Source organism: Nelumbo lutea, chromosome 1 (genome assembly GCF_056320005.1).
Source record: "Nelumbo lutea isolate HS-2025 chromosome 1, American lotus-T2T, whole genome shotgun sequence".
Lineage (NCBI taxonomy): Eukaryota > Viridiplantae > Streptophyta > Magnoliopsida > Proteales > Nelumbonaceae > Nelumbo > Nelumbo lutea.
The window spans coordinates 67,179,552-67,206,392 of NC_142684.1; the positions used below are offsets into that span (position 1 = coordinate 67,179,552).

Genomic DNA, 26,841 nt, shown 5'->3' on the forward strand with positions numbered 1-26,841 from the left:
CCTCACCTGAGTGCCTAGATGTGCCTTTTAAATCACTGAGCCATATACAGTTTAAAACATAAGCAGTCTACCTAGTGAACATACAGCCTATCCTTTTTTTCTTTCCACTTTAAATCCACGATAGTTCACGGAACCATGCAGGTTTCCTCTTCTAAGTATCTGGATACAAATTCTAACTAGAAGTTGGAACCTGGAAGAAAACACAGCTTCGACCAAGTATAGTTTCTGAGTTGGTAAATTCAGGTCCAGTAGGAGTTAGAGATTCCTTAAGAGCGGAAATCTTGGCACTACATCAAGGTGTAAAACTAGCCAAACAATTGGGGCTACAGCAGATTGAGATAGAGGGAGACTCCAAGTCTGATAAAAAAAATGATATCATCATTTTCAATTAAGGGGGTGATCCATGGAGAGTGAGGAATCTAAAGAGCTTGATAAGTTACTTTGAAAGTGTCTCTAATTGAAAAATAAACCTGGATAAGAGTTGTGTAGTGGGAATGAATTTGGATGAAGGGACCATTGAGTCCATTGCTGAGTGCTTAAATTGTCAAGTGGCTTCTTGGCCTCTGTCTTATCTTGGGCTCCCTTTAGGTGCTAACCCGAAGGAAAGCCGTTTTTGGACTCCAATCCTAGAGAGGTTTGAAAAAAAGATTAGCTACTTGAAAAAAGAAAGAATTATATCTCTCTAGGAGGTAAGAGTAACATTGTTAAGACCCACTCTAGCTAACTTGCCAAGTTTATTATCTCTTTGTTTTTAGAATCCCCTCTAGGGAGGCGAAGAAGTTGGAGAAGCAAATGAGAAATTTTCTATGGGAGCTAGGGGAAGAGAAGAAGATTACTTAATAAGGTGGGATATAGTGTGTGTAGAAGTAGGGAAGAAGGTGGATTGGGGATAGGAAATTTAGTCTTGAAGAATACAGCTTTGTTAGGTAAGTGGCTATGGAGATGGCCCTTGGAAAGAGGGACATTATGGCATGAGGTGATAGCTAGTATTCATGGCCGCTCAAATAATGGTTGGGATGCTGGTGTTTCTCAACAGGCTACTTTGACAACTCCTTGGAAAGCGATTCATAGCATTCTTCCCCAATTTTTTAATCTTGTCAGGTATGATGTTTGCTCAGGGATTTCTGGTCTCTTTTGGGAATATAAAAGTGGGAAATTCAGCCTTAAAAGACATTTTCCCTCCTCTCTACTCTATTTCCTTTTTTAAGAATAAGGTCATCTCTAATTTCCTTTCCTCCCCCTTTTGGCCTTTGTCTTTAAATTGGGATTTTGGCTTCCGTCGGGGCTTGAGGGATGCTGAATTTGGTGATGTTTCTCAACTTCTTTTGATTCCTATAATGTTTTTGATTTGGTCCCCCCACCCAAAAGGCTCCTTTTCTTGTGCCTCCTTTTTGAAAGTCCTTTGTTCTTCCTCCACTGAGTTGGTTTTTCCTGTAAAGGAGCTTTGGGCTAAGCCTGTTCCCTCCAAAATTATCTTGCTTTGTTGGGAAGTGTTTTATGGGAAAATCAATATGCTAGACCTCTTACAAAAAAAGAGGCCTTTTATGTGCTTGTCCCCTAGCTGGTGTATTCTTTGCAAAGTTAATGGTGAGGACTGCTTCCACTTGCTAATTTCCTGCTCCTTTGTTGTTGCTATTTGGGATTGGATTTTTGCCTTATATGGTTGCAGGTGCCAGGTGGAATTTACCCACTGATGTAAGTCTGCTTTTTGACCCGTCAGTCTTTGGATGGCCCACAAAAAGAGGGAGGGTCATGGGGAAATGCATCAGAGCAGCTACACTTTGGAAAATTTGGGAGGAAAGGAATGCAAGAATTTTTCAAGAAAAGGAACGAAGTCTCCCGGATATCAAAGAGTGTATCTTAATAAGGGCAATTCATTGGTTGAGAACTTCAGAATTCTTCCATTTTTCTCCTTTGATGACTTTAGAAGGAACTGGATAGAGGTGGCTAGTGCCTCCCTCAAGAAGGAAAGAACATCTATAGTATGGAATCCGCCGCCGGAAGGTTGTGTAAAATTGAACTTTGATGGAAGCAGTCAAGGAAATCCTGGCCCCTCAGGTATAGGAGGGTTTTGAGAGATAAGGATGGTAATATCTTAGTCCTGTACTCAGGCCCAATGGGAATAGGACACTCAAATAGGGCTGAATTGTTGGCAGCTTTACAAGGTATTCAGATTGCTAATTAACTTGGTGTTGAGAACCTTCAAACTGAAGGTGACTCCAAGACTGCTGTAGGCTGGTTAACAGATCCAAACTCAATTATTTGGTGCTACAAGATCCTATCAAAAAATGCCAACTGGTTACTAAGAAACATGAATGTTAGCATACAATGGGTTGGCAGGTCTTGATCCATGGTACTATGTGACTTTTACTTTTTAAGGGAGGTCGCACCCCATGCCTCTCAGTGGGCTGCTTGTAACAATTCCCATATTTTCTTAATAAAATTCTTCTTCAATTATCAAAAAAAATAAAAGACAGCCTTGAAAGATGTACCCATGCATGCCAATAACACGGGACAAAATGTTTTTGGGTTGTAAGCCAGTTTGTTACATGTACTTTGGAGCTGAATAGTATAGTTTCTCACTAAATGGAGCTGTTGCTTCATTGGCGGCTGCAATTTGGCTCATAATTTTTCTTTTTATTTTTCTCTATTAATTCATTGTCTTTTTCAAAAATAAATACAAGAAATATCATGCATGTAAGCATGATGAACTAAAAGAATGCAACCAAAAAGTCACAAGAGTATGTGCATTTCCATGTAAACTTCCTTTGTGTTTATAAGAAATATCTAATAACCACTTTACAATTATTTAGTGGACATCAAAGTAAAAAAACAAGAAATCAAAAGATCAAAACAATGAATTTGGGAGCAAAATGGTGAAAAACAAAAACAATATCTGATTTGAAGTAATCATTTAGGCTTTAGAAACTCTCCCCATTAAATCTTCTGCTTTAACAATATTACCAAAAATTTTGAAATTTTGTATTTCTCTGGCCTCAGATATCACTGATTTTTCAATGTTTGTGTTAGAGTGAGCCGAATAAGGGTAATTTAATAATCTTATGTCAGTTAAGTACTTTGCTTATGTGGCTGTTTTATTAGAGTACTCTGCCCCACACTTAAGTGAGGGCAGTTTAGTCTTTGTAAGTGTAATTAGAACCTAATAAACACAAGGGGGTCGACTGAATGGGAATACTAATCAGTTCGACTAAACCCTCCTGTTCTCTCTTTCTCTTGTCTTCTTCCTCATCTTCTTCTTCCTTCTTCACTGGTTCGGACTACTGTAGCTGCTCCAAAACATGGTATCAGAACAAGGTTTCTGACCTGCTTCCGCTTGCAAAGCATCTCAGCTGTGTTCGTGACACCCTCCTCTTCGTTTCTAGTTGGTTAATGGAGAGAGCTGGTTCGCCCTAGGTCTGAGACATCACAGTTCGTTGCTCTCTGCTGCGCACAGTTTTCTTCATCAAGGAAGGTGATTTCAGCAGTGAATGGTTGGCTGATACTCTCAAAGGAAGGTTGGTTATTTAGTCCTCTTGTGTTGCTGGTATTTCTGGGTAGGAACCCTTCAAGAATCAGTTAGTACTGATTAGAACCTAGAGAACTAGGTTCATTGTTGCCCTAAAAAGGGCTGTGTGTGCAGTAGCCGAATGGTGTAGGGCTGCTGTGAATTGTTGAGTGGTGTTAGGGCTGCTGTAGGTGGCCGAGTGGTGTAAGGTGGAATGCAGTGACCTTGCCAAGCTCCTTGTGGTCGTGTAATGCCCTCTTAAGTGTGTTAAACAAATCTGAACTGGGTGTAGCAGTTTGACTGTGTTGTGGTGCTTGTGATGCGCAATTTTTTTTATTGAGTGGTTGTAAGAGGGCCTACTGTTGTGTTGTGGTGCTTGTGATGCTTATGTGGGTCGTAGGTGTGTGAAGTCAGCAGTAGTGTAAAGAAGAACAAGTGTGTGCTCCCACTGTTGTGTTTAGGGGCTGCAATAGGTGCTGAAGTATCAAACTGTGAACAACATCAATCAGCTTGTAGCTGAGAAGTAAGGTTAGAGGCAACTGTGAAAGAGTACAATGGCAGCAATAGGAGATGGCTACAATGATCAGAAACCTAATGTGGTAATTTCCTCCGACTACCTAGGGGTACAAATGACCTCAATTAAGCTGAATGGGGAGAACTATGTTCCATGGGCCAAATCAGTGGAAGTGTTTCTCAAGGCAAAGAAGAAAGTAAAGCATGTAAGAGATGAAAAGCCATCGGAGGACTCTCCAGGGTTTGATGATTGGGAGCAAGAAGATGCTCAAATCATGACTTGGCTGTGGAATAGTATGGAACCTAAAATTAGTGCCAACTTCATGTTTCTTGATACGGCTAAGGATATATGGGAGCATGCTAAGAAGCTATATTCTGGACAAGATAACACAACAAGAGTGTATCAGCTTTATCAGGAGTATTTTGATTTACAACAAGGAACCAAAACACTAGAAGAGTACTATGCCAACATGAAGAATATAAGGAATGAACTCAATGTCTATCACCCCCTTACTCCAGATATTAAAGTTCAGCAACAGCAAAGGGAGCAACTAGATGTTTCAAGATTTTTGGTGGGGCTGAAGTCGGAATATGAACCAGTTAGAGCCCAAATATTGGGGGGCTCTACTCTTCCTACACTTGAGGAAGTATTCTCAAGGCTTCGTAGAATCTCTTTGGGACAGACAGAGAACTCCACACAGTCTGATAGATCAGCACTTGTGACAGCTCGAGGGGTTGGATATAGTACAAGAGGGGGAGGTCATGCTCCCCGAGGAGGCCGTGGCAGTTCCATGATTAGTCGGGGTGGTCGTAACTCAGGGGGAGGTCGTGGCAGAGGGAAGAATAACTCTACAAGGAAATGCACTCATTGTGGTAGAGAGGGACACACAGTGAATTTCTGTTATGATCTACATGGCCCTCCCTCTAAATGGGCTAATCATGCTGTAGCGGGTGAGGTTGATATCAGTGACAGTAAACCGGCAGACGGAACTCATCCCACATCTACATCTACCTCTGGGAGGGAAATGGTGAGCGTACCGCGTGATGAGTATGAACGGTTCCTTCAAACTACTTCACAGCATACCACTGCCACACTTGCCCAATCAAGTATTGCTTGCATGTCATCTAAAACCTCTCCCTGGATTATTGACTCTGGAGCCTCAGATCATATGACCGGGACTCCAGGTGTGTTCTCTTCTCTCTCTGAAACCTCCACATCACAAATTGTTACACTTGCCAATGGGTCCTCATCTCCCATATGTGGTGTTGGTAATATTGACATGGCTCCTGTGCCCTTATCATCTGTTTTATATGTCCCTAAGTTTCCATTCAATCTTATGTCTGTTAGTAAAATAGCCAAAGCTCTTAACTGTTCCGTTACCTTCTTTCCTTCCACCTGTGTTTTTCAGGATCTCAAGACGGGGAAGAAGATTGGTGGGGGGCATGAAGCTGGTGGACTGTACTATCTTGACGGTGGTGGATCTTCAATTGCTCTTCAGACTTCGCTTACTCCTCTACAATGGCATTGCCGACTGGGACATCCATCTCTCAAGGCTCTCAAGATTTTGGTCCCGTCATTGAGTCATTTGTCAGTTTTGCAATGTGAGTCATGTCAGTTTGGGAAACATCGTCGTGTGTCCTTCAGTCCAAGAGTTGAGAGTCGTATGTTGAGTCCTTTTTCTTTGGTTCATTCAGATGTTTGGGGTCCAATCAAAATAGAGTCTTATAATGGGTACAAGTATTTTGTCTCCTTTATTAATGATTGTTCAAGAATGACATGGATTTACTTAATGAAAGAAAGAAGTGAATTGTTTTCTATTTTTCAAAAATTCCATGCTGAAATACGCACACAATTTGGTGTTCCAATCAAAATTCTCCGTTCAGATAATGGTCGTGAATACTTTCTTACTTCATTTCAACAGTATTTAGAACAACATGGCATTATTCAGACATCATGTGCATACACCCCTCAACAAAACGGGGTAGCTGAACGGAAGAACCGTCAGCTTCTTGAAACTGCTCGGTCTATTCTTCACCACATGAATGTTCCTAAACGTTTTTGGAGTGATGCTGTACTCACTGCATGTTTTCTCATTAATCGGATGCCCTCCTTCATTCTTCATGGTCGGTCCCCCTTCTCTATCTTGTTTCCCACTTTATCTCCATTCCCATTAATTCCTCGTGTCTTTGGTTGTGTGTGCTTTGTCCACAATCTGAGTCCTGGAATAGACAAGCTAGATGCACGCTCAATTAAATGTGTCTTCCTTGGCTACTCACGGACTCAGAAAGGGTACAAGTGTTATAATCCCATTACCCGGAAGTGCTATGTCTGTCCTGATGTCACCTTTTTTGAGTCAGTCCCCTTCTTCTCAAGTCCTGAAGCACCCTCGTCTCCACCCGCACTTCCTCTTCCTCTCCCTGTCAGTGATCCAGTTCCAGATGTTGTTGTTGGAGTAGACTCATCACCTCATCCCATGCAGATCACCACCGAACGTCCACCAATCCGGCAAGTGTATACACGTCGAACGGCACCGGCTCCTCCTCCAGCTTCTACCTCATCTGCGGATCCTCTCATGGCTCCTATTGTTGAACCTTCAAACCTTGATCTACCCATTGCCTTACGGAAAGGTAAACGCAGTTCTACCCTCCATCCCATTTCCAATTTCGTTTCATTATCTCGTCTTTCTACATCACATCGCCAATTTGTTTCCCTTTTATCCTCTATTTCCATACCTAACAATGTCCAAGAAGCTCTCTGTTCACCTGATTGGCGGCAGGCAATGGAGGAGGAACTTTCTGCTCTTCAACATACTCAAACGTGGGAACTTACTACTCTCCCACCTGGTAAGCATGCTGTGGGATGTAAATGGGTGTATACTGTGAAATACTTGCCAGATGATAGTGTAGAGCGTCTGAAGGCCAGACTTGTTGCTAAAGGTTACTCCCAGTTGTATGGAGTAGACTACATGGAGACATTCTCTCCGGTGGCTAAGATTGGTTCTGTTCGTGTACTAATTTCCCTGGCAGTTATGTATGATTGGCCTCTGTTTCAGCTTGATATCAAGAATGCCTTTCTCCATGGTGATCTTGTGGAGGAGGTATATATGGAGCAACCACCTGGGTTTGTTGCTCAGGGGGAGGATGGTAAGGTATGCAGATTGAAAAAGGCAATTTATGGGTTGAAACAATCGCCGCGTGCTTGGTTTGGGAAGTTCAGTGAAGTGGTGAAGAGTTTTGGAATGAAGCAGTGCCAGGTAGATCACTCAGTGTTCAGCTATGACTCAGAAGCTGGGAAGATTCTATTAGTGGTCTATGTGGATGATATTGTCATTACTGGCAGTGATAAATTGGGGTGGCAAATTAAAGGTATTTTTGCAAAACCATTTCCAAACAAAAGATCTTGGAACATTGAAATATTTCTTGGGAATAGAGGTTGCCAGGTCAAAACAAGGTGTAAATCTGTGCCAAAGAAAATATGTTCTTGATCTATTGGAAGAAACAGGACTGTTAGGTGCAAAACCGGCTGAGACCCCTATGGAACCAAATGTTAAGTTGAGCAGTGATACAGGAGAAATATTTGAAGATCCTGGAAAGTATAGACGACTAGTGGGGAAGCTGAACTATCTAACTATCACGAGACCCGACATATCCTTTGCAGTCAGTGTGGTGAGCCAATTCATGCAGGATCCTCGTATACCTCACTGGGATGCAATTCTTAGAATTGTGAGGTATCTGAAAGGAGCTCCAGGCCGTGGACTATTGTATAAACCAGGAGAAAAACTTGAAGTAGTGGGGTATACAGATGCAGACTGGGCAGGCTCAGTGAATGATAGAAGATCTACTACGGGCTATTGCACATTTCTTGGAGGAAATCTTGTGACGTGGAAGAGTAAAAAGCAGACGGTTGTGGCCAGAAGTAGTGTTGAAGCTGAGTATAGGGCCATGGCACATACTACCTGTGAGTTAGTGTGGTTGAGGAATCTTCTACAAGAAATTGGGTTTCACATGGATAAACCTATGAGACTGTATTGTGACAACCAAGCTGCACTCCATATCTCATCCAATCCTGTATTTCATGAGAGAACAAAGCACATAGAGGTTGATTGCCACTTTGTGAGGGAGAAGGTCCTTGCTGAAGAGATAAACACAGAACATGTGGGCTCGAATGATCAATGGGCAGATTTGTTTACAAAAGCTCTAAACTCAGGGAAAGTGAATCATCTATGTAACAAGCTGGGATTATATGACATATATTCTCCAACTTGAGGGGGAGTGTTAGAGTGAGCCGAATAAGGGTAATTTAATAATCTTATGTCAGTTAAGTACTTTGCTTATGTGGCTGTTTTATTAGAGTACTCTGCCCCACACTTAAGTGAGGGCAGTTTAGTCTTTGTAAGTGTAATTAGAACCTAATAAACACAAGGGGATCGACTGAATGGGAATACTAATCAGTTCGACTAAACCCTCCTGTTCTCTCTTTCTCTTGTCTTCTTCCTCATCTTCTTCTTCCTTCTTCACTGGTTCGGACTACTGTAGCTGCTCCAAAACAGTTTGGAACAGATCAATATTTTAAGGATACATTTCCAATACTTGTGCTTATTCAGATTCCCCATAGTTTGTATCACTCCTTCAAAAAGGGGAAATATAACAAAGGGTTGACCCTCACAATTGGTTTCCATTCCTAAAAGATGTTTCTTCACAACAGAAAAAAGAAAATATAACTTTGTACATCTTAACATTTTTTTTGAAGTTCAATAAAGGAAAAAAATTATTACTAAAAGAAACAAATACAACATCTTAACATTTTAACTATAGTGCAACCAAGGAAAAGGAAAACAAGTTACCTCCCAATCAAGCACTGTATCCCTGAGCTTTGCACCACAATTAACATCAGAACAACGTCTAGATGTCTCCTTCATTCCAATAGTTTCCACCTCAAAATCCCGCAAATACCTTTAAAGTAATACACACCAAACCCTAAGAGAATCAAGACAACTAATTTCCAAGTCTATACTCTGCACTAGAGACTAAAACCTAATTTCCCACTGAATCCATCAACTACAGTTTCCACAGCAGATAGTGCAAGTAAAATATCAACTTACTCTGCTCCACAAGAAGGGCAAAGTTCCCGGAAGGAGTTTCCATGTAATTCAGAAAGCTTCTCCCTTGGGATTCCAGATCGAAGATGAAGACTATCCACATTCTGGAAAGTAAAAAAATTTTAAGGAGAAATGTTAAATTAAAAAAAAATAAATAAAGTTGAGTATTTTAACAATGATTAACATACAGGTAGATACTCATCTAGAAAAGATGCAAGGCTTAATGAGGTAAAAGCAAATAGTCAAGGAATGTGAAAAGAAAAGATACCAAAACACCTTACTCTTTTTTTTTTTTTTTGAAATAACAGCTTATCCCTACAAGGTGTTGATAATACTGCAGTCCATCCATATGCAGAAAAATATATGTTGAAACAGAAATGCTGTGCATTCAAAAATAGGACAATAGTATCTTCAGTTCCACCCTAGTGCCTTCTACAACCTGGCAAGCCAAACCAGGGTTTTGACTTTCAATATGCATGTCCATTCAAGAATTTTGAGCTTTCATTTTGATTAAGCAAATTCAAATTTTCAACAGAGTTCCAGTTGAAGGATATATAAAGTTCTGTACTCCAATGTAATTTGAGAATCTCAATCAGATTTTTCAAGGAGCAAGAAAGTGACGCAAGATTGAAATTAAAAAATAAAAAATAAAAACACTAATATGAGCATATCTTTGTTATTAGAAAAAATAATAATATATACAAAAAGAACCCATTAAAATGATATAGGTCAAAACAATACAAGGACTTGAGATTCAACAACCTCAATGATGCCTAACTCCAATAGAGTGCTCTGCTCCTCCTACTCATTTGATTAGGGAAATTCAATCAAATGTGGCATTTAAGGACAAGCCCAAAAATTAGTCCAACATCTCTTCAGCAAGACAGTTTTGCATTCCATAGAAATGCAAAGAAAACAAAATAAAAGAAAAAGAAAGGGGAAGGGGAAGGGGAAAAGGAATAAAGGGCATGAACATCCCTAATTCATTTTTTGATAAGATGAAGGTAAGGGAACATAAAACATCTGATTTGTATAACTTTGCCTTCAAATAATGTAAAAAAAAAAAAATCAGAGTTGCAGAAAAAAAAATTCAACAAACATCTCCAAGATCATATTTCTCTTACCAGAAGATGCACAGTGCACAATGGATATTAAATATTAATATCCTATGTCCATAGAATAACAACAATGTGAATATACCTGGCTAATGAGAAACTTCAAGATACCAGCTTTCTCTAGTTCAACCAATGCCATATGAGTCACACTTGGCATTGCCCGGTGAAATGGTAGTGATGCTTCAGGGACACCTTTGCCTTCACGCTACAACTCAAAAGGGAAAAGCAAAAAATCATAACAAGTAAAAAAAAAATTCTAACAAAGAAATCGTGTTTTTTTATCAGTAATTTGTAAAACACTTTTTATGACAGATAGAAAGAAGTATATGGTGAAACTTGGGCAAGCTTGGCAGAGCATAGCTTAAAATTTGAAGGGGCCAACCACGAGGGCCTGGTCCCTGTGCAGTGTAAATTCTTCAAATCTGGGTAACCAGCATGCACCCCCATCCTCAACTATGCCCAAAAGAGCCTAATGAAGCTGAATTTTAGTCTAAAGGATAATCATCCTACTTTAGGCAATGTCTACTTAACTTTTTTTTTTATAATTGAAGTATGATTTTATTAGCATGATATGAGAACTACTACAAGCATCCCAAGGAGAGGCATGGCCTCTCCTTACAAAAGAAGATTACGGTTTAGGCAATGTCTACTTAGCTTCACAGATCAATGAGTCTACCATGGGAGTTGCCGGGGGAGGAAAATCAGCCTTCAGTCTATGATCCAGGTATTTTGCCTCTCAGATCTTAAGTATAAGTCCCTGGCCCCATCATTTCACCTCTCAGCCAACCTATGGCAATTTTAGAGTCCCCTTCAACAATCAAGCCACTAAAACCCGATGACATTGCTAGTCTCAAATCTACAATAACTGCTTATAATTCTATTCTAAATGAGTTCCCAACTCCTATTGACCCTGAGAAACCGATATAACGCCTCCTGTGCCCCCCCAAAAGGCACCTCTTATACCTAAATCCCCAGGATTCCCAGACCATCAAAATTCAATTTTAGCATGTTATGTGGAGGATGAGTCAGTGCAATAGTATATATTTCCCTTCTAACATTGCTGCTGCCACCATTCACCATCCTCTAAGAAATATCATCCATAGACCAGTATGAGAATTCCTCCTTTGTCTTCACCCAATTAGTAGATATGATTTCAATCAATCCAATATTGAATCTCTGGATTGTTGTTCATTTGAAAGGATCCTAGCATTCCATTCTTCCCAAATTATCCATGGGATGGCTGCATTCATGCATTCCCATAATATTTTCCTTTATTTGTGGAGAGAAAATTTGGCCAAAATGTGTATATATCAAGCAAAGGTCACCATCTAGCAACCCCCCCCAAAAAAAAGGTACTCTTAGATACTGTTAGCAAAAGAATAGGAGATCAGAAGTGGATCGCAAATTGAGAAAGGATGCATTAAGTGTGGTGATGAGGTCCAAGTATTCCCTGAGTACAACCTCTTGTTGTACAGGGAAAATCTATCCATTCCCTTCGTGCTGTTTAATATAAATATATACCCTTCATCAGAAAAAAAAAGGGCCTTGAGAAAATCTATAGAAGAAAAAGTAGCCAAATAGTCAATTCCTCAAAGTCTACCATCTTTAAAATTATGATCCAACCAAACATCCTCTAAAATTTCTAGAAGCAAGAGTGTAAGTCTATGATCCTTGAGACCCCTATAAAAACCATAACAGAGAAGTATTGGACAAAGACATAAAACAAGATTATAGGGTGTTTATCAAGGCTAATCTACCTAGTCCATCTCCCAATACTAAACACCATTCCCCATTTGATAAGATGATCCCTCCTAGAACCTCCCAATTCCCACACCCAAAAAAAATGATGAATCAGTTCCTACAAAATAACCCTCATTATATGCTCCAATCTCTTATTCATCTTTATAGGGGCTCTAAAGCCTAGGGATGTCAGTGGGTTGGGCTAAGTGGTAAAACCCACCTTGGGACCCAACCCTATCAAGTCAGGATCGGGTCTCAGCCCTCAAGTCGGGTTCATTGACATGGTATAGGAGTATTATCCATGAGAAGGGGCAGACTGGACTTGGATCCCATTTTACTTGGTCAGGTTAAGCAAAACTTGTACCAAAACTCAATCCATTGGCAGCCAACCATGGTTCAAAGTATCAATACACCCGATACACACAAACATCCATATTGGGTGTTTCAAGACTACCAAAAACTAACCTTTTTTACTTCTATATTTTGACCAGGAGTCCGTTTAAATATTATTTAACATTTAAAATGTGAGATTTTGGAAAAGCCTTAAAAAAGGGCATACTGGTGACCTCTCAATACAATATGATACACTCAATACAGGGCGTATCATATCAAAATTTTGAACCTTGCATCCAACTAACAATTGAGAAAAAGTAGATTGGGAAGTGGGAAAAGGTATAATTTGAGTGTGATTGCTACAAATCAATATAATTTCACCTCCAATATGCTAGTCTCTTTGTAAATCTCTGTACCATAGGCTCCCAAAAAGACAAGGGTCTATGACTACATCCAACAAGTAGTTCTAGATAATTTTGGGTAATAAAAGAAAACTTTTATTAAAATAAAAGAAATGACAGGATACAAAGGAAGGTGACCAGCAATCACCCAAGAGAAGAAAAGAGAACAATATATGCTACTAAGAGAATACAAGTAGTTCCAAGTTATTCACTGACCAAGAGAATATAAAACAGCCAAGGATATCAATATATGCTACTAAGCTTTGGATTTATTGTTCTTTCAAATGGCTAGGAAAAAGTTAAAGTGACCAGTATAGGAGAGAAGGCAAAAGGAGAAGCAATCATATCACAGATCATGAAGAGCATGTGATCTCACTATTTCAGGCTTCATAGGTAAAGTATATAGCACCCCCCCCACACACACACACACATGAGCCATGTGTATATGCATACTACTATGGTTAGATTGGATAAGATAAAGAATCTACAAATGGGGATACCTTATGTTTCCCTTTAAACTGGGAAGGGGGTGTCTTGAATAACTTCCCTAACATAATAAATTCCGATTCATAAATTGTTCAATAAGCCCAAGGTTTTCACCTGAAGTGTCCAAACTCCTTTGGGACCACGGAAATCAGGTATACCACAAGAGGTTGATATTCCTGCACCTGTAAATGCTACTAGGTGTTTACTCTGCAAAAACAGACAAAACAATTAGAAAACATTAAATGGAACAGAACAATGTAACTAACCAAAAAGAGTTCAGATTTATGCCCTTGACAGAGCACAAGGGTAGGACAGGATTCATGTAGCCACAAGCATTGGGATTAAGGCTAAGTTGAGCTGAATTCAGTTTAAATGGAACAGAATCATATGCACATGCCCTTAAAAATGGTAATGAAAAAAAAAATTGATTAATTTATTGGAAGTTCTAACCTTTTTTATCAGCATAGTGAGTTCCTCAATCTGTCATTCAACAAATTAAAGCAGTCAGGACAAGCAAAACAGAGAAAAATACAGTACCATATCTCAAAAGTTAGAAAATCCATTAAACAAATATAAGAAGATAACAGGAGAATCAAGAACCACATTACTCAACAAGACAGAACTAAAATAGATACTAGCATTTGTGAAGTGGAGATATAGATCATATCATTTTTTTACTCTGCTATTTTTTACACTTCATCTGTCAACCATCAGTGGCAGAGATTTTATCAATAACTTCATAATAGAGCCATCATAATGTCCAAAAAAGACATATTAAAAGCCAGATGCAGAGGAAGATTATAACTCAATTGTATGAGCTAACATCCAAGAGTTCATTTATCCACACTCATATACAACAAAGAAAAAATGTTGAGGGTAATTGATAACAAATGAAGATCCTACTTACGAACTCTAAGCAGACCTTAAATGACACCCAGCTTTACCAGATTCCTATCAACACCCATAGAAACGTTTTACTATCTGCCTTTACAGGATTCTGCTATTTCTTTGCGCATCCAGGCCTCGTACATGACAGCACCACATTGCCCACCAAGTAATGAAAGAATACCAGATTACACCAGTCTGTCATTTCCCCAACTGTAATCATCAAAGTTATGACCTATTTATATCTCATGAAGGATATGGTAACCCTTCAATCAACAGTATAGACAGTATAGCATTTGAATGAGTGGGCTGGGGGGTTACGGGGGTATACAGGTATCTCCATACTCCATACATACCAGACATTCTCGGTATTTCATTCTCAAATTGGCTTACAATGAACTTGCGGTTCCAAAAAAAAATCTAAGGAAAAACTTATGCATGCTTGAATCATACTTTCCTGATCAGAAACTTGCTCCCATCATGTATTATCTTCTTGAATAATTTATCAGCTAGAGTGTAAGAAAAAAAAAAAGTAAGATAAAAGGTTTTCCCAACCTCCACGCTCCTGAATAAAGCCAAAACAACGATTTGGCATTGGTTGCTTCTAAAACAGCATAAATAAATAATTAAACAAGATACGGGAATCCAAGTTAACCTCGCTACGAATTAAGCATTTTCAATGTTCAACATTTTTGAACTGAAAGCAAAGTTATTAATCAATAGAAGAATAAAGGCGAATTACTCCAATGTTGCACATACAAAATCCCATACTGATCAAAACATCCAACAAAAAGCTAACACAATTTTAAACCAACAGACTAGTTGTACAGTAAACAGACGTACTATACTTTCCCAATTTTATGAATGGCTTATAAGTAAATTACATTAGTTCTGCAACTTTGGGAAGATTAAACTCTTCAATTGAACTGACAAGTATAACCCGATACAGAAACAACAAGAGCAAATCAGATAACTCGTTTGAGAAATACGGTAACGAGAGAAAAAAAAAACACACACACACTTTTTGTTGCAAAAGATCAGGTGGGTCGAAGATCTCGGACATTCCAACTGTGCCCACGTCTTCCCTGTAAGAAAGCTTCTCTGCATAACCCAGAGACATGTTGGTTTCTTTGTGGACACTCTTTTTCTCAACCCCCTCTGAAAGTTTCTTCGAACGAGAAGACAAGTCGTAAGTGGGAGTGTTTTTTTTTTGGTATGTCTCTTTGGCTCTCCCAAGTACGCAAAGCTTCTCCCATATACAACCGGAAAGATTTCTATTAGAGAGCAATTGACAAAAATGCCCATCATTCCAAAAGCACACATAATAAATGTTGATGTCCTTTTAACTCCTTATTACCCAACCCAAACGTTCCAAATAGCTTTCTCATACAAACCCTAAAACTTCAAATCTAGAGAGAGGGGAAGTAGAGAGAGTTGTTATTTGATGGAAACTTTAAACTTAGGAATCATGGCAGGGCCTGACAAGGTTGGACTTATCACCTACCGGATGTAAATAGGTCAAAGTTAAATGGTAACTTCATCTGGAATCACCCTTACATCATCTTGATTCACCCCGGTTAGGATCCGGCATATTATGGTTTATTGATTGTTTAACTCAAATGGAGTGCAGGTTTGGCTGATTTGGCCAATCGGGTCATAATCCCCTAGACATATAAATAGTATTCTTGTAATTTTGTCTAACTTCTAACCCATAACATTCAAGCTTATGATTTATTCTCATGATTGTTTTAATCCAAATTGAATGTAGGGGTAAGTCAGAGTTTTGATTAGGTTCAAATGTGGCAAACCCTTAGGAATGGTAAAGGTGCAGGTTTGGGTCAGGATCATATTCTCCATCCCCAACCCCAACTTTGAAATAAATCATTGACCCCAACCTTGACACCCCCCCCCCATTGGAAATAAAAGTTATCCTCCATTTTACTCAAAATAAGGAAAATTTTTAAACATATAGATGACATTTTAAATATATTTTGATATATATGTTCATATATAATATGCATAAATAATATAAATGATATCATATAAAATAATAATATGCACTCAATATTTTATATATATATAATTGGGGTTGAGGCATGGCAGTGACTTCACTTTCCATCCCTGATCCCGTCCCTGGTCGGGGATCCCTATTAAATCCCCATCCTCATCCCCACCCCGCCAGGGATAGGAAGACTAGGTACCCAACAGGGAGTATATGATTTATTTTACTATTTGTTTGTGAGGTTTTTTTTTCTTTCACTTTGGAAAAGTGATATCTTGGAACCCATAACCCAATTTTCAACTTAAATTAATGGTTATTGAGTTTTTAAAAAGTATCACAAAAAAAAATACAATTGAAATACTATAGGACAGGTTTGGTTGGTGTGGAGTTAAACTTATAAACAATGGGTAGGTTAAGAAAATTGCATAGCATTGAGTTGGGTTGGGTTGGGTTTGAGTGGAAGCATGGGAGGGTTGGGTTAGAGTTGAATCAAACCGTACCAACCCGTCCAACCCTATAATGTTCAACAAAATACCAACCTAACCTATGTTGCAGTCTTTCAATTATATTTCTTGTAATGCATTTTGAAAATTCAAGAGCCATTAACTTAAGTTGGAAATTGGTTTATGGGTCATTGGGTTGACATCCTTATTCTCATATGCTCTATTTCTATTTTGTATGGAGTTTTTAGAAAGAAAATGAAGTAGAAAGGGCCCTGCAACAGTCTTAATTTGGTGTGATCATGGGCCAAGTTATGTATAGGCCTAATATAGAGATTAATTAATGTATTTATTTTAAATAGAATTCAATTTAATAAAAAAATAGTTTTAAAGTTAACTCATAGCAAATTTAATTTTATAAGATCACTATTTTTTATTATTTTTATTTATAAAAATTATTACAAATTACTTTTATTTATAGTATCAATAATTTAATTGGACTTTTGATTAATAAAAGTTATTATAAAATTAAATGAGAGATACAAACAATTTTTAATAAATATGAAAAAAGGTAAATGTTTACTAGCATCATTATAAATAGTTAGCAGTGGCACCATTGTAAATAATTACATGTTTAGTATTAAATATGAAAGACGAAAAGGAAAATGGAGAAGTTATGATTTTTTCATTCAATAGTATCATTGAAATTGATTAAATTTGTAATGATAATGGTTAAAAACATGAAAATTGAAAGATTATAAGATTATAAGATTTCATTTACGTTATATAAAAAAAGATTCAACTAGGCAATTGCATAGCAATTGGTCGTATAGCCTTTTGCTTTTAGGTAATATATATATATTAGGTAACTTAAAGCACAAGCTTGTTAAATAATTTGCACTTACAATTGTTGTACAACACATGGAGCCATATTGGCATCAAACTAATGGACCCATATGTATTACAGTCTAAACTCAAAAGGGCCTATATATAGGGGTGCAACTTGGGCAAGATTAGCATGAGTCTAAACTGACCTGGCCCACAAATTTACATAGGTTGGGCTTGGATCTTTAGTCCTTAGGTTAGGCTTGAGCCTAAATGCTTGGACTTCCTTAATTTTTGGAGTTGGGCCTAGGCTTAGCCCTTTGGCAACATGAGTCCAACCTGACCTTATTCTAACTCGAGCCTAGCTAAATTATACACGCAAACACGCATGTATGTGTGTGTGTGTGTGTGTTTACTAACTAACCCAAGCCCAGTGGCTCTGGCTTGAGCCTAACCTAAGTGAATCAAAATTTAGTGCAAGTTGATCTTGGGTTGGACAGATCCAACTTGACCACAGGCTTGGACCTTAAGCCTAATTCTAAGGGTTTGACTTGGGTTGAACTCAACTATTATGAAATTATTTTAATTACTATGTTATTTTATTTAAATAATTTGGTAATTTACTTAATTATTTTATATATCAAAATTATGGTAAATTCACTAATTTAATAATATTTTACTATTAACTTACTGTTATATCAATTACTAATATTTTACTTAAAGAAATCTTTAAATTAGTAATTTACTATTAAATTACTTTGTTCAAATAGTTCGATAACTAATTAAGCAACACAAAGGTAATTTTCAATAATAATTACCATACTTGTAATTATATTTATACTTAATAATTTAAGTAATTGTCAATAATAATTTATTTATGATTACTATTAAATAAATTTGCAATAAATAAAATAAAAATAGTTATAATTTAAATAATTCAATAAATATTTTAATTTACTATTAAATTATTTTTTGGAAGAGTTCAATAATTAATTAACAATAATTAGTAGAGTATTCAATGAACAACAATAACTATTGAGAGTAATTAAATCTATTTAATTAATCAAATGTATTTATTTATTTTTAGTTGTATCACTTATAATTATAATAAGGTTTTTAATTGATTATTAAATTTTTATTTTACTTTTATTATTTAAGTTTTAACTTAAATTGTTTTCAAAAAAAGTTTTAACTTAAACGTTAATATTTCAATACATTGACGAGAAATTTGATGCATGTATTTAGATAGAGATGGAAATAAATATAGATATATAGGGGGAGGGAAGAGACAAGATTAGGATATGTTTTAGGAGGAAGTTTTAGGTGGGGAGATAGTTTTAGGAAAAAAATAGGAGAGGATATGATTTAGATGACTATACGAGAGAGAGAGAGAGAGAGAGAGAGAGAGAGAGAGAGAGAGAGATTTTAGAAAAAAAAAATAGTGGTGTTAAGGTGGCAAAGGAATGGTATTCTGAGCAGCAAGGAGAAGCTTGATTGGGTAAGGGGAGAAAGGAGAAACCATCTGACATGGGCGCCTTTGTTTTAATACATACTAATAGAAGATTTGATTTTCTCCTATAGATAAAATTGTGTTATTTTTGGATATAATATATTGTTTTGCCATTTTTTATTTGTACACAATCTAAATCATAATCTATATATATTCTAAAGTAGAATGATGCCACATCATGGCCTGAGCTTTCTCCATTACCCTAATAGAGAACTCTCAGCCCCTCTCATTTTAGCCCATGGTTTTTAAAACCGACTCAAAGACCAAACCGGTCAAGGGTCCGACTACCGAGTCGAACGATCAGCTTGTTTTGACAAAAAAAAATGATCAAAACCGTTCGAACGGTTAACCGCCCAGGTCAGTAGTTTGCTAACCAAAATCAACAATTTTTTAAGAAAATCTAGTTTTGGGGAAAACCGAAACCGATCACCTAACCGGTTTCTGATTTTTCCGGTCCAATCGTCCAGTCCAGTCTGGTTTTGAAAAGCATTTTTAGCCTTCCTTGCTCTCTCATGAAGGCATATCATCACTCCCTTATCGCTCTCTCATAATGACACCTCATCATGCTTGTCCCACTTGTCTTTCCACTATGTTTATCCCTATGGAGATCCCTTCCTAAAACTATTCCTAAAATCTCTCTACCAAAATCTAATTTAATTTAGCCAAGTGGCACCACTATCCCCCACTTTTCTCCTAAATTATCTATAATTCCTGTTTATTCTCTCTCCCACTTTTCATCTATATCTATCAAAATAAAGTTTGAATTAAAAAAATAAGAATTATTTAAATATTATAATAAAATTATGTAATAACTTTAAAATATTTATTAAAAACACAAAAAACATCATAGATTTAATAATATTCATATAATTAATAATTTTATACTTGTCAACACCTATTTTTGTTCGGTTTATGTCTGAACCTTCAATTTGCCCCAAACACCCGATCAGACCCATCCAACCTCTCTGAAACACCCAAATACCCAAAAAGCCCAACTCTTAGCCCCAAAGCCATAAAATCCACAGTTAAATATGTGTGATGCCAATTTGATGGTCCCAATAAACATCCACCTATACCTCAATTCTCAAATCAAACACCAGCATTAAACCCTAGACAAACCAAAATACTTACTCATAAAAGTTTGGCTCAATATTCCTTCATTTACCCATTCTGAGCCATCTCACTAGTCCAGCCCAAACACCCACAACTTAGATCCCCTCGATCTTAACACATCTGAACTAATCAAAACCAGAACGTTAAACACTAGATACATCAAACCACATCGTTAAAATAGAGAAAAATTAAAGGTGAAGCCTTTAAAAAAGAAGAAGAAAAAGAAAAATAAAAAGAAATATATATATATATATATATATATATATATATATATATAAATGAAAAAGTAAAGGAAGGTAGAAATAATAAGATATTTTTGAAAATCCAAAAATAAATTAAATTGTCACAAAAATAAAATAAAATAAAAAGCAAAAATATAATATAATAATAAAAAATTACAAATATATCAAAAATAATAAAAAATAAAAAATAGGAATAGAAAATGAGAGAAGATGGAATAGAAATGGAACAAAAACAAAGGAAGAAAGAAAAAAAAAGGTGAAAAAAACAAAAGAATGTAAACAAAAAAAATTATCATAATAAAGTTAAAATTACAAAAACAAAATGTATAAATAAATCAAATGAAAATGAAAATGTATTAAAAAGTAAAAAAAAATTATAAACGAAGATGTTCACAAAAATAAAAAAGAAAACAAAAAGAGAAGAAGGTAAGGAAATGAACGAAAAGAAAAAGGGAAAATGAAAAAAAAAACAAAACAAAAAGAAGAAAATATTTAATGGATAAAAAATAATAAGTAAATAAATAAATAAATAAAATGAATTAAAAGTGAAAAAAAGAAGATGAGAATGATCTATATTTCTTAGACTATATTTTAATCAAACAAGGTTTTGGGAAATGAAATACAAACATTATGAGATAAAAAACAAACAAAAACACAAACAACACAACAACAACAACAACAACAACAACAACAACAACAACAACAACAATAATAATAATAATAATAATAATAAAAGAATAAAATAAAAGGTCAAATCATCACAAAAATAAAAAGAAAGAAAAAGGAGAAGAAGATGATGTAGGAAAGGGAAAATAAGAAAAGTAAAGCTAAGAAAAATAAAAAAAAGTAGAGAAAATAGAAAAAGTAAGAAATACAAAAGAAAGAAAAAGCAAAGGAAAAAGAGAAGAAGAAAGAAAAAGCAAAGGAAAAAAGAAAGAATAAAAAATGTAAGGAAAACAAAAGGTAAAAAGAATAGTAGAATAAAATTTTATGAAAATAATAAAAATTATAAAAATAACAGAATAGACAAAATAAAATAAAAAGAAAAAACCATAATAAATAAAAAATACCAAATATATGAAAAATCAAAACAAAAATGTAATAAAAATAAGAAATTCAAAAATCAACAAAAAATAGAAATACAAAAAAGAGAAAAGCGAAAAGAATTAAAAATAGAAAAAAGAAAAGATAGAAAAGAAAAAAAAAAGAAATAAGAAGAAAGAAAAAAAGAAAGAGAAACAAAATCATTTAAGAAAATTTCTACATTTTTCTTTTGAATAATTAAGAAAAACCAATCATAGCACAAATATAAAAAACAAAAAAAATATATATATCATCAAAATTCAATATATATATATATATATATATATATATATATATATATATATATATATAATAAACATCTAGTAGAAATTCATAACAAATAAAAAATTAAAAAATTAAAAGGAAAGAAAAAAGAAACCAGTTTTTTATTAAAGGAAAATTTGATAATATTTATTTTGTATAGTTAATTAGGAAACAAGAAATGCTAGAATAAAAATAAAAAAATCATAATAAATCCAAAAAATAAAAAATATATATAAAAGATAAAAAGAATGAGTGGTGAAAAAAAGGAAAAGGAGAAAGAAGAGAGAAATTTAAAAAATGCATATAAGGTGTGGGACCCACATAGTGTGATATCATAAAAAGATCAAAATGTCAAAAGCAAATAAATAAAAACAAAAAATAAAAAAATGAAAAGTCAAATAAAAATAAATAGATAAAGTATAATAGTAACAACAACAACAAGAACAACAACTACTACTACTACATGAATAGCCCAAAAACACAAACAATAAATTATAAAATAAAAAATAAAAATCAATGAAAAATAAGAAAGAAAGAAAAAAAGAAAAGGATAAAATTCTGAAAAAAAGGAAAGCAATGGAAAGTAAGAGGGAAATGGTAAGGAAGATTTTGCAAAAGATAATAAAAAAAATTAAGTTTTTTAAATAAGTTGGAGTAAAGACCAAGCGGAAATCTCATAACGGTTCATAAATAATAAAAATAAAATAAAAAATAAAAAATGAAAAAAACATGAAAAATAAAAATCAAATAAAAAAGAAGATATGGACAAGAAGAATGAAAAATACAGAAAATAAATTAAAAATGACAAAGAAAGGTTAGTATCAATGAGTGAAGTAAACATTAATAAAATAATGCAAATATGTTGTTATGGGTTCTTAAATAAAATATGTGTGCTAGTTGTTATTGATTGACTACATTTTTTTCTGAAAGTGAGGATTGAAAGAAATAATTTGAGTTTACTTCGTTCAAACTTGTGGTGATTCAAATAAGCTTAATGCATTAGTTTTAATTTGAATAAACTGTTTTCCTTAGTTTTGGTTTCGTTTGAAAGTGTTTCCTTAATTTCTATGTTTTTTTATGATAGAGGTCCGCCTTATTAGAATCATATTGCATTTTGCATCCCTTCAACTTAGTCGGCTATAGAAGCATTAACAACCATTTCCAGCCATAGGGTAATCTTAACCCACCTTCCTAAATTGCTTTTCACTACTACCCCTTGTTAATTCATTTTCATTTTAGTGCAACTATAACCTAATGAATCAATCCATCACACTCAACTCCTTAGTTCCCATCTTTCCACCAATACCCTTGGACACTTTGATTAGATAGCTAGTTCATAGTAGCCTACCCTCTTCATAGGTGGTCAATCCACTCCTACCTTAATGCATATTTCTTTATTTGCTTCGGTGTTCACCCCATCTGGTTTTGAACTAGGGGCAGACCAGTTTTACCATCATTTTCTCAATGTTTTGTGAGTATTGCATGATTTTCACATAAATTTTGAATTATGCAAATCCCACTTTAGTTGCCTTAAAGCAAACCTCCCCACATAGTTTCTAGTTGTTTTCTCACTCCTCAGTTGGTCAAATAATTTAATAAAAAAAGTGCAAATAAAATCTATAATGCATTAATAAAAGAAAATTTGTCATTAAAAATAGAAAGGATAAATAAGATAGAATTGTTAGCCACCTTTCTGAATTAGAGCAGTTCCTTTCAAGACCATGGTTGCTTGTTCAAAAAAGGTTAAGATAGCATACTCAAAGAACTACAGGTTATCAAGATCAGAATACTCTAGGGAGCCATACGTTGGGATAGAGAATCAACATCAGTCCTTAGTAAGTGCAGCATTGCCACTAAGTATAGTGCCCATTTGTGAAGATATAGCAAAGTTAAAGCAAGATCTGGAGGAACTAAAGCATATTTAGTCCCCTCTTGCAACAAATTTCAATGAGTTGTGCATACATCCGGGGTTGGACTTGCCAAAAGGGTTTAAAACTCCAAAATTTGAGAAGTATAATAGAAAAAGTTGTCCTAAGGTGCATTTGAGCACCTGCTACGGAGAGATGATTTAGCTTGGAGTAGATGAGAGGATCCTAGTTTAGCTTTTCCAACGGATTTTGAAGGGTGAAGCACTAGCATGGTTTGCATCACTTGAAGTAGATGAGAAGAAGACCTGAATCAAGTGCCCACAACTTTTTTTGGAATGGTTTGATTACAACATAGATTAGGCACTGACAAGAGAGATAATAGAATGCATGCGACAAGTGCCCAAGAAAAGTTTTGCTGAATATGCATATCGATGGAGATCCATTGCTGTCCAATTAAAGATTCCCATCCCTTTAGAAGAAATGATCGAATTGTTTCTAAGGGCCTTAGATCCACCATTCTCTACATTTATGAAGTATCAAGATTTCAAGGATTTCAAGAGCATAGTCACTATTGGAAAGAGAATTGAGCATAACTTTCGATCAGGAAGCCATGGTCCGACTATAGGCCCTTCACCATATCAGGAAGTGAATGAAGTACAAGATGTTATTGGTAATTATCAACAGGTTGGACCTTCAGGTTTTAAGCGTCCTGCTTCTCCTTCCTAATCAGATAGAAGGGTTAAGAGAAAGTTTATTCCGCTTCCGATGTCACTTTCTCAGTTATTTCCACGGCTGGTACAATATGGATGTTTGGTTCCACTTTAGCCAAAACCAGTTCCAAATATGCTCCATCGATTTAGATTGAATATATTTTACAATTATCATCAGATGCCTAGACATCCTACTGATTAGTGTGTACCTTTCTGGCTTGCAATACAAAATCTTATCGATAGTGGAATCTTTCAGCCTTACCGACATACTACAAGTTTTCATCATGTGGTTTTGCGTTCCTTTTTCATCTTGATTATAATCAAAGTTGTAAATAACTTGAACTACACTTAGTCTGATCCCTCACAAAGGGTACATAGGCAGCCTGGGCAGTGGCGCTTGGATTCAACTGAGATAATAAAATAAAAATAAGGTATCTTAATCAAGTGAAAGGGCAATAAATCATCTTTTCATTTATCTAACCTTTCAATGCTATACTTCTTTGTACCTACAGAACAACCCCAGGATGCCTCCCTGATAGGTCCTACCATACCTCAACCATGTCATTTATAGCGTGTTTTATTGCACTTCATTCACTTCACCAATGCACACACACATGCACAAGTTTTCCCTTTGGGATTTTCATGCATATTTTATCCGTTGTTTGAGTATCAATGCTACTTTAAGATGGAAAAGAAAAGGAGAAACACTAGAACAAGATGAGGTTAACTTGAAGATTCTGGACATGCTGCTAATACTCTATAATCAAAATAGAAGTGACCATTTATTAGATTACTCAAATTGTGTTAAAAAAATTCTTTGTTTTGAAAAATGTCTGCTTAGAAAAAAAATCTTTTCATCATCTTTCCTTTTCATCATTTTTGTTTTTTTTTTTTTTTGCATTGTGCACAATAAGTTTAATTTCTTTGGTTTGGTGTTTTGCTAAAAAAATGTATGCTCCTATTGACAACCGGTTTGTAACCGCCAAGAGTTTGATGAGCTTAAGCATATGGTGGTTGTCTTGGGTTCCAAGATGGATTGGCTGATATCTCAAACTGGGACAAACACATTTCACATACCCCCATCTGGCATGCCTTTGTCCTTGCCAACCCCCACAACATCTATGCCCACTCCTACAACCTTTAGACCACCACTTCAACTAGCATCCTCATCTTCCAAACCAATCATTCAAGGATGTTTATATAGTGGATCTATAGTTTTCAAGAAATCATTAGTTATATCGATCTCACCTCCAACAATTTCGCTTCATGCATCTTCATTACCTAAGCCGGAACCACAATCTCCACCACTTGCTCCAACCCAAGCAACCTAGCATGACTAACCACCCTAGAAGAAGGAAAAGAAGGGTACTCACCCAATTACCATGCTCTTATGTTAAATTGTTTCCTTTTCTTATTTCGAAGGGATATCTCTAACCATTTAAATGGAAACCACCTCCACAACCGAAGCCGAGGATGTACAATGAAAATGCATTTTGTGCTTATCACTAAAGGCCTGGGAATACAACTAATCATTGCTGGTCACTAAAGTTTTCTATTCAAGATTTCATTGATGAGGGTGTATTTGATCCCACTAGGAAAATCCCAGACATGATATCACCAATGCCTAAGAAGCTGATTCATTAGAGGATATCATCAGTTTTGTTTTGCTACTTTAGGAATTTATTTTTAGTTATTCCTTTCGCTTTTACTCTTTAGTAGTTTGAAAATGAACTTGATCATTGTACAACTCATATTTCATATTAATGAAAGTTTTTACTTAGTTGGTTCATTTTAGTTTAGTCTTTTTGCTTTGAATAAAACAATGAGTTTTAGTAAGGGGACTTTCTAGCCTAGGAAAGAGATAAAGTTGTCGCTTCCCTTAGGAAGATTGTATGAGCATGACACTTTTGGATCATAGGCTCAAAATAAGTCTCAAAGATATAATTTTGTGAAAAAATGATTGTCAATTGAAGGTCTATCGCTATAAATGTCTAAGGAGGGAGGGGAGCCCTATCAGGCCAGCAATATCTATTCCCAAGTGTATTCACAAATAAATCCATCATTGATAGCTCAATCTAAGACAGTCATAAGGTTGAAGTCATTGCAATGGGGTATGCAATCCATTTGATCTATTTCCTAAGCCAATATAAAACGAATATGTCATATTAACCTAGTGCTCTACTGATTAATTAAGGAAAAGAACTGGAGGCCATTATTGGTCCTTTTTTTGTTTCCCCTATATCTTTTGCCACTGTCAACAACACTAGTTAATCCATTGACATGATTTTATTAGGATTTATTCTTTGTTAAACCAATTAAATTCTTAAGATGCTTATTTCCAAAGGGATAAAAGAAAAGAGAAAATGGGAAATAAAAAGGAAAAAAAGTAAAAAAAGAAAAGAAGAAAAAAAGGGAAAAAAAGACTCATTCGAGTAACCTCAAAGTTTCCAAGTGTTAAAGTTTTCAAATGACATAAATACCCTTGAGTTGATTAAAAGCGAGTTGTGCTTGACATGTATTTCCTTCCTATGTGTTATGTATTTAATGGAGAAATGATGGGAGGCCCTTTTTTGGCCAATTGCTTTATTCCTTTTCGTGAAATCATTTTTATTATTTATTTCACTAGTTATCCCTTTGAGCCTTTGTAGGAATGATTCATTTAAATAAACCCTCCTAAGAGGCAGATGTGAAATGCTCAATTCTACAT

General features: G+C 35.6%; 1 protein-coding gene across 1 annotated transcript in view; it reads right to left on the reverse strand.

Annotated features, from left to right (window-relative positions):
• Positions 1-15,319, reverse strand: part of SRT1 (sirtuin 1) — a 50,700-nt gene extending 35,381 nt beyond the window's left edge. Inside the window, exons 1-6 of the mRNA XM_088964091.1 lie at positions 15,099-15,319; positions 13,643-13,672; positions 13,307-13,399; positions 10,318-10,437; positions 9,121-9,221; positions 8,863-8,971 (exon numbers count right to left, since the gene is read on the reverse strand). Coding sequence (XP_088820217.1) covers positions 8,863-8,971; positions 9,121-9,221; positions 10,318-10,437; positions 13,307-13,399; positions 13,643-13,672; positions 15,099-15,197 — 552 coding nt within the window. The 5' untranslated portion in view covers positions 15,198-15,319. The remainder of the gene's footprint in view (positions 1-8,862; positions 8,972-9,120; positions 9,222-10,317; positions 10,438-13,306; positions 13,400-13,642; positions 13,673-15,098) is intronic.
• Positions 15,320-26,841: the final 11,522 nt, after the last annotated feature.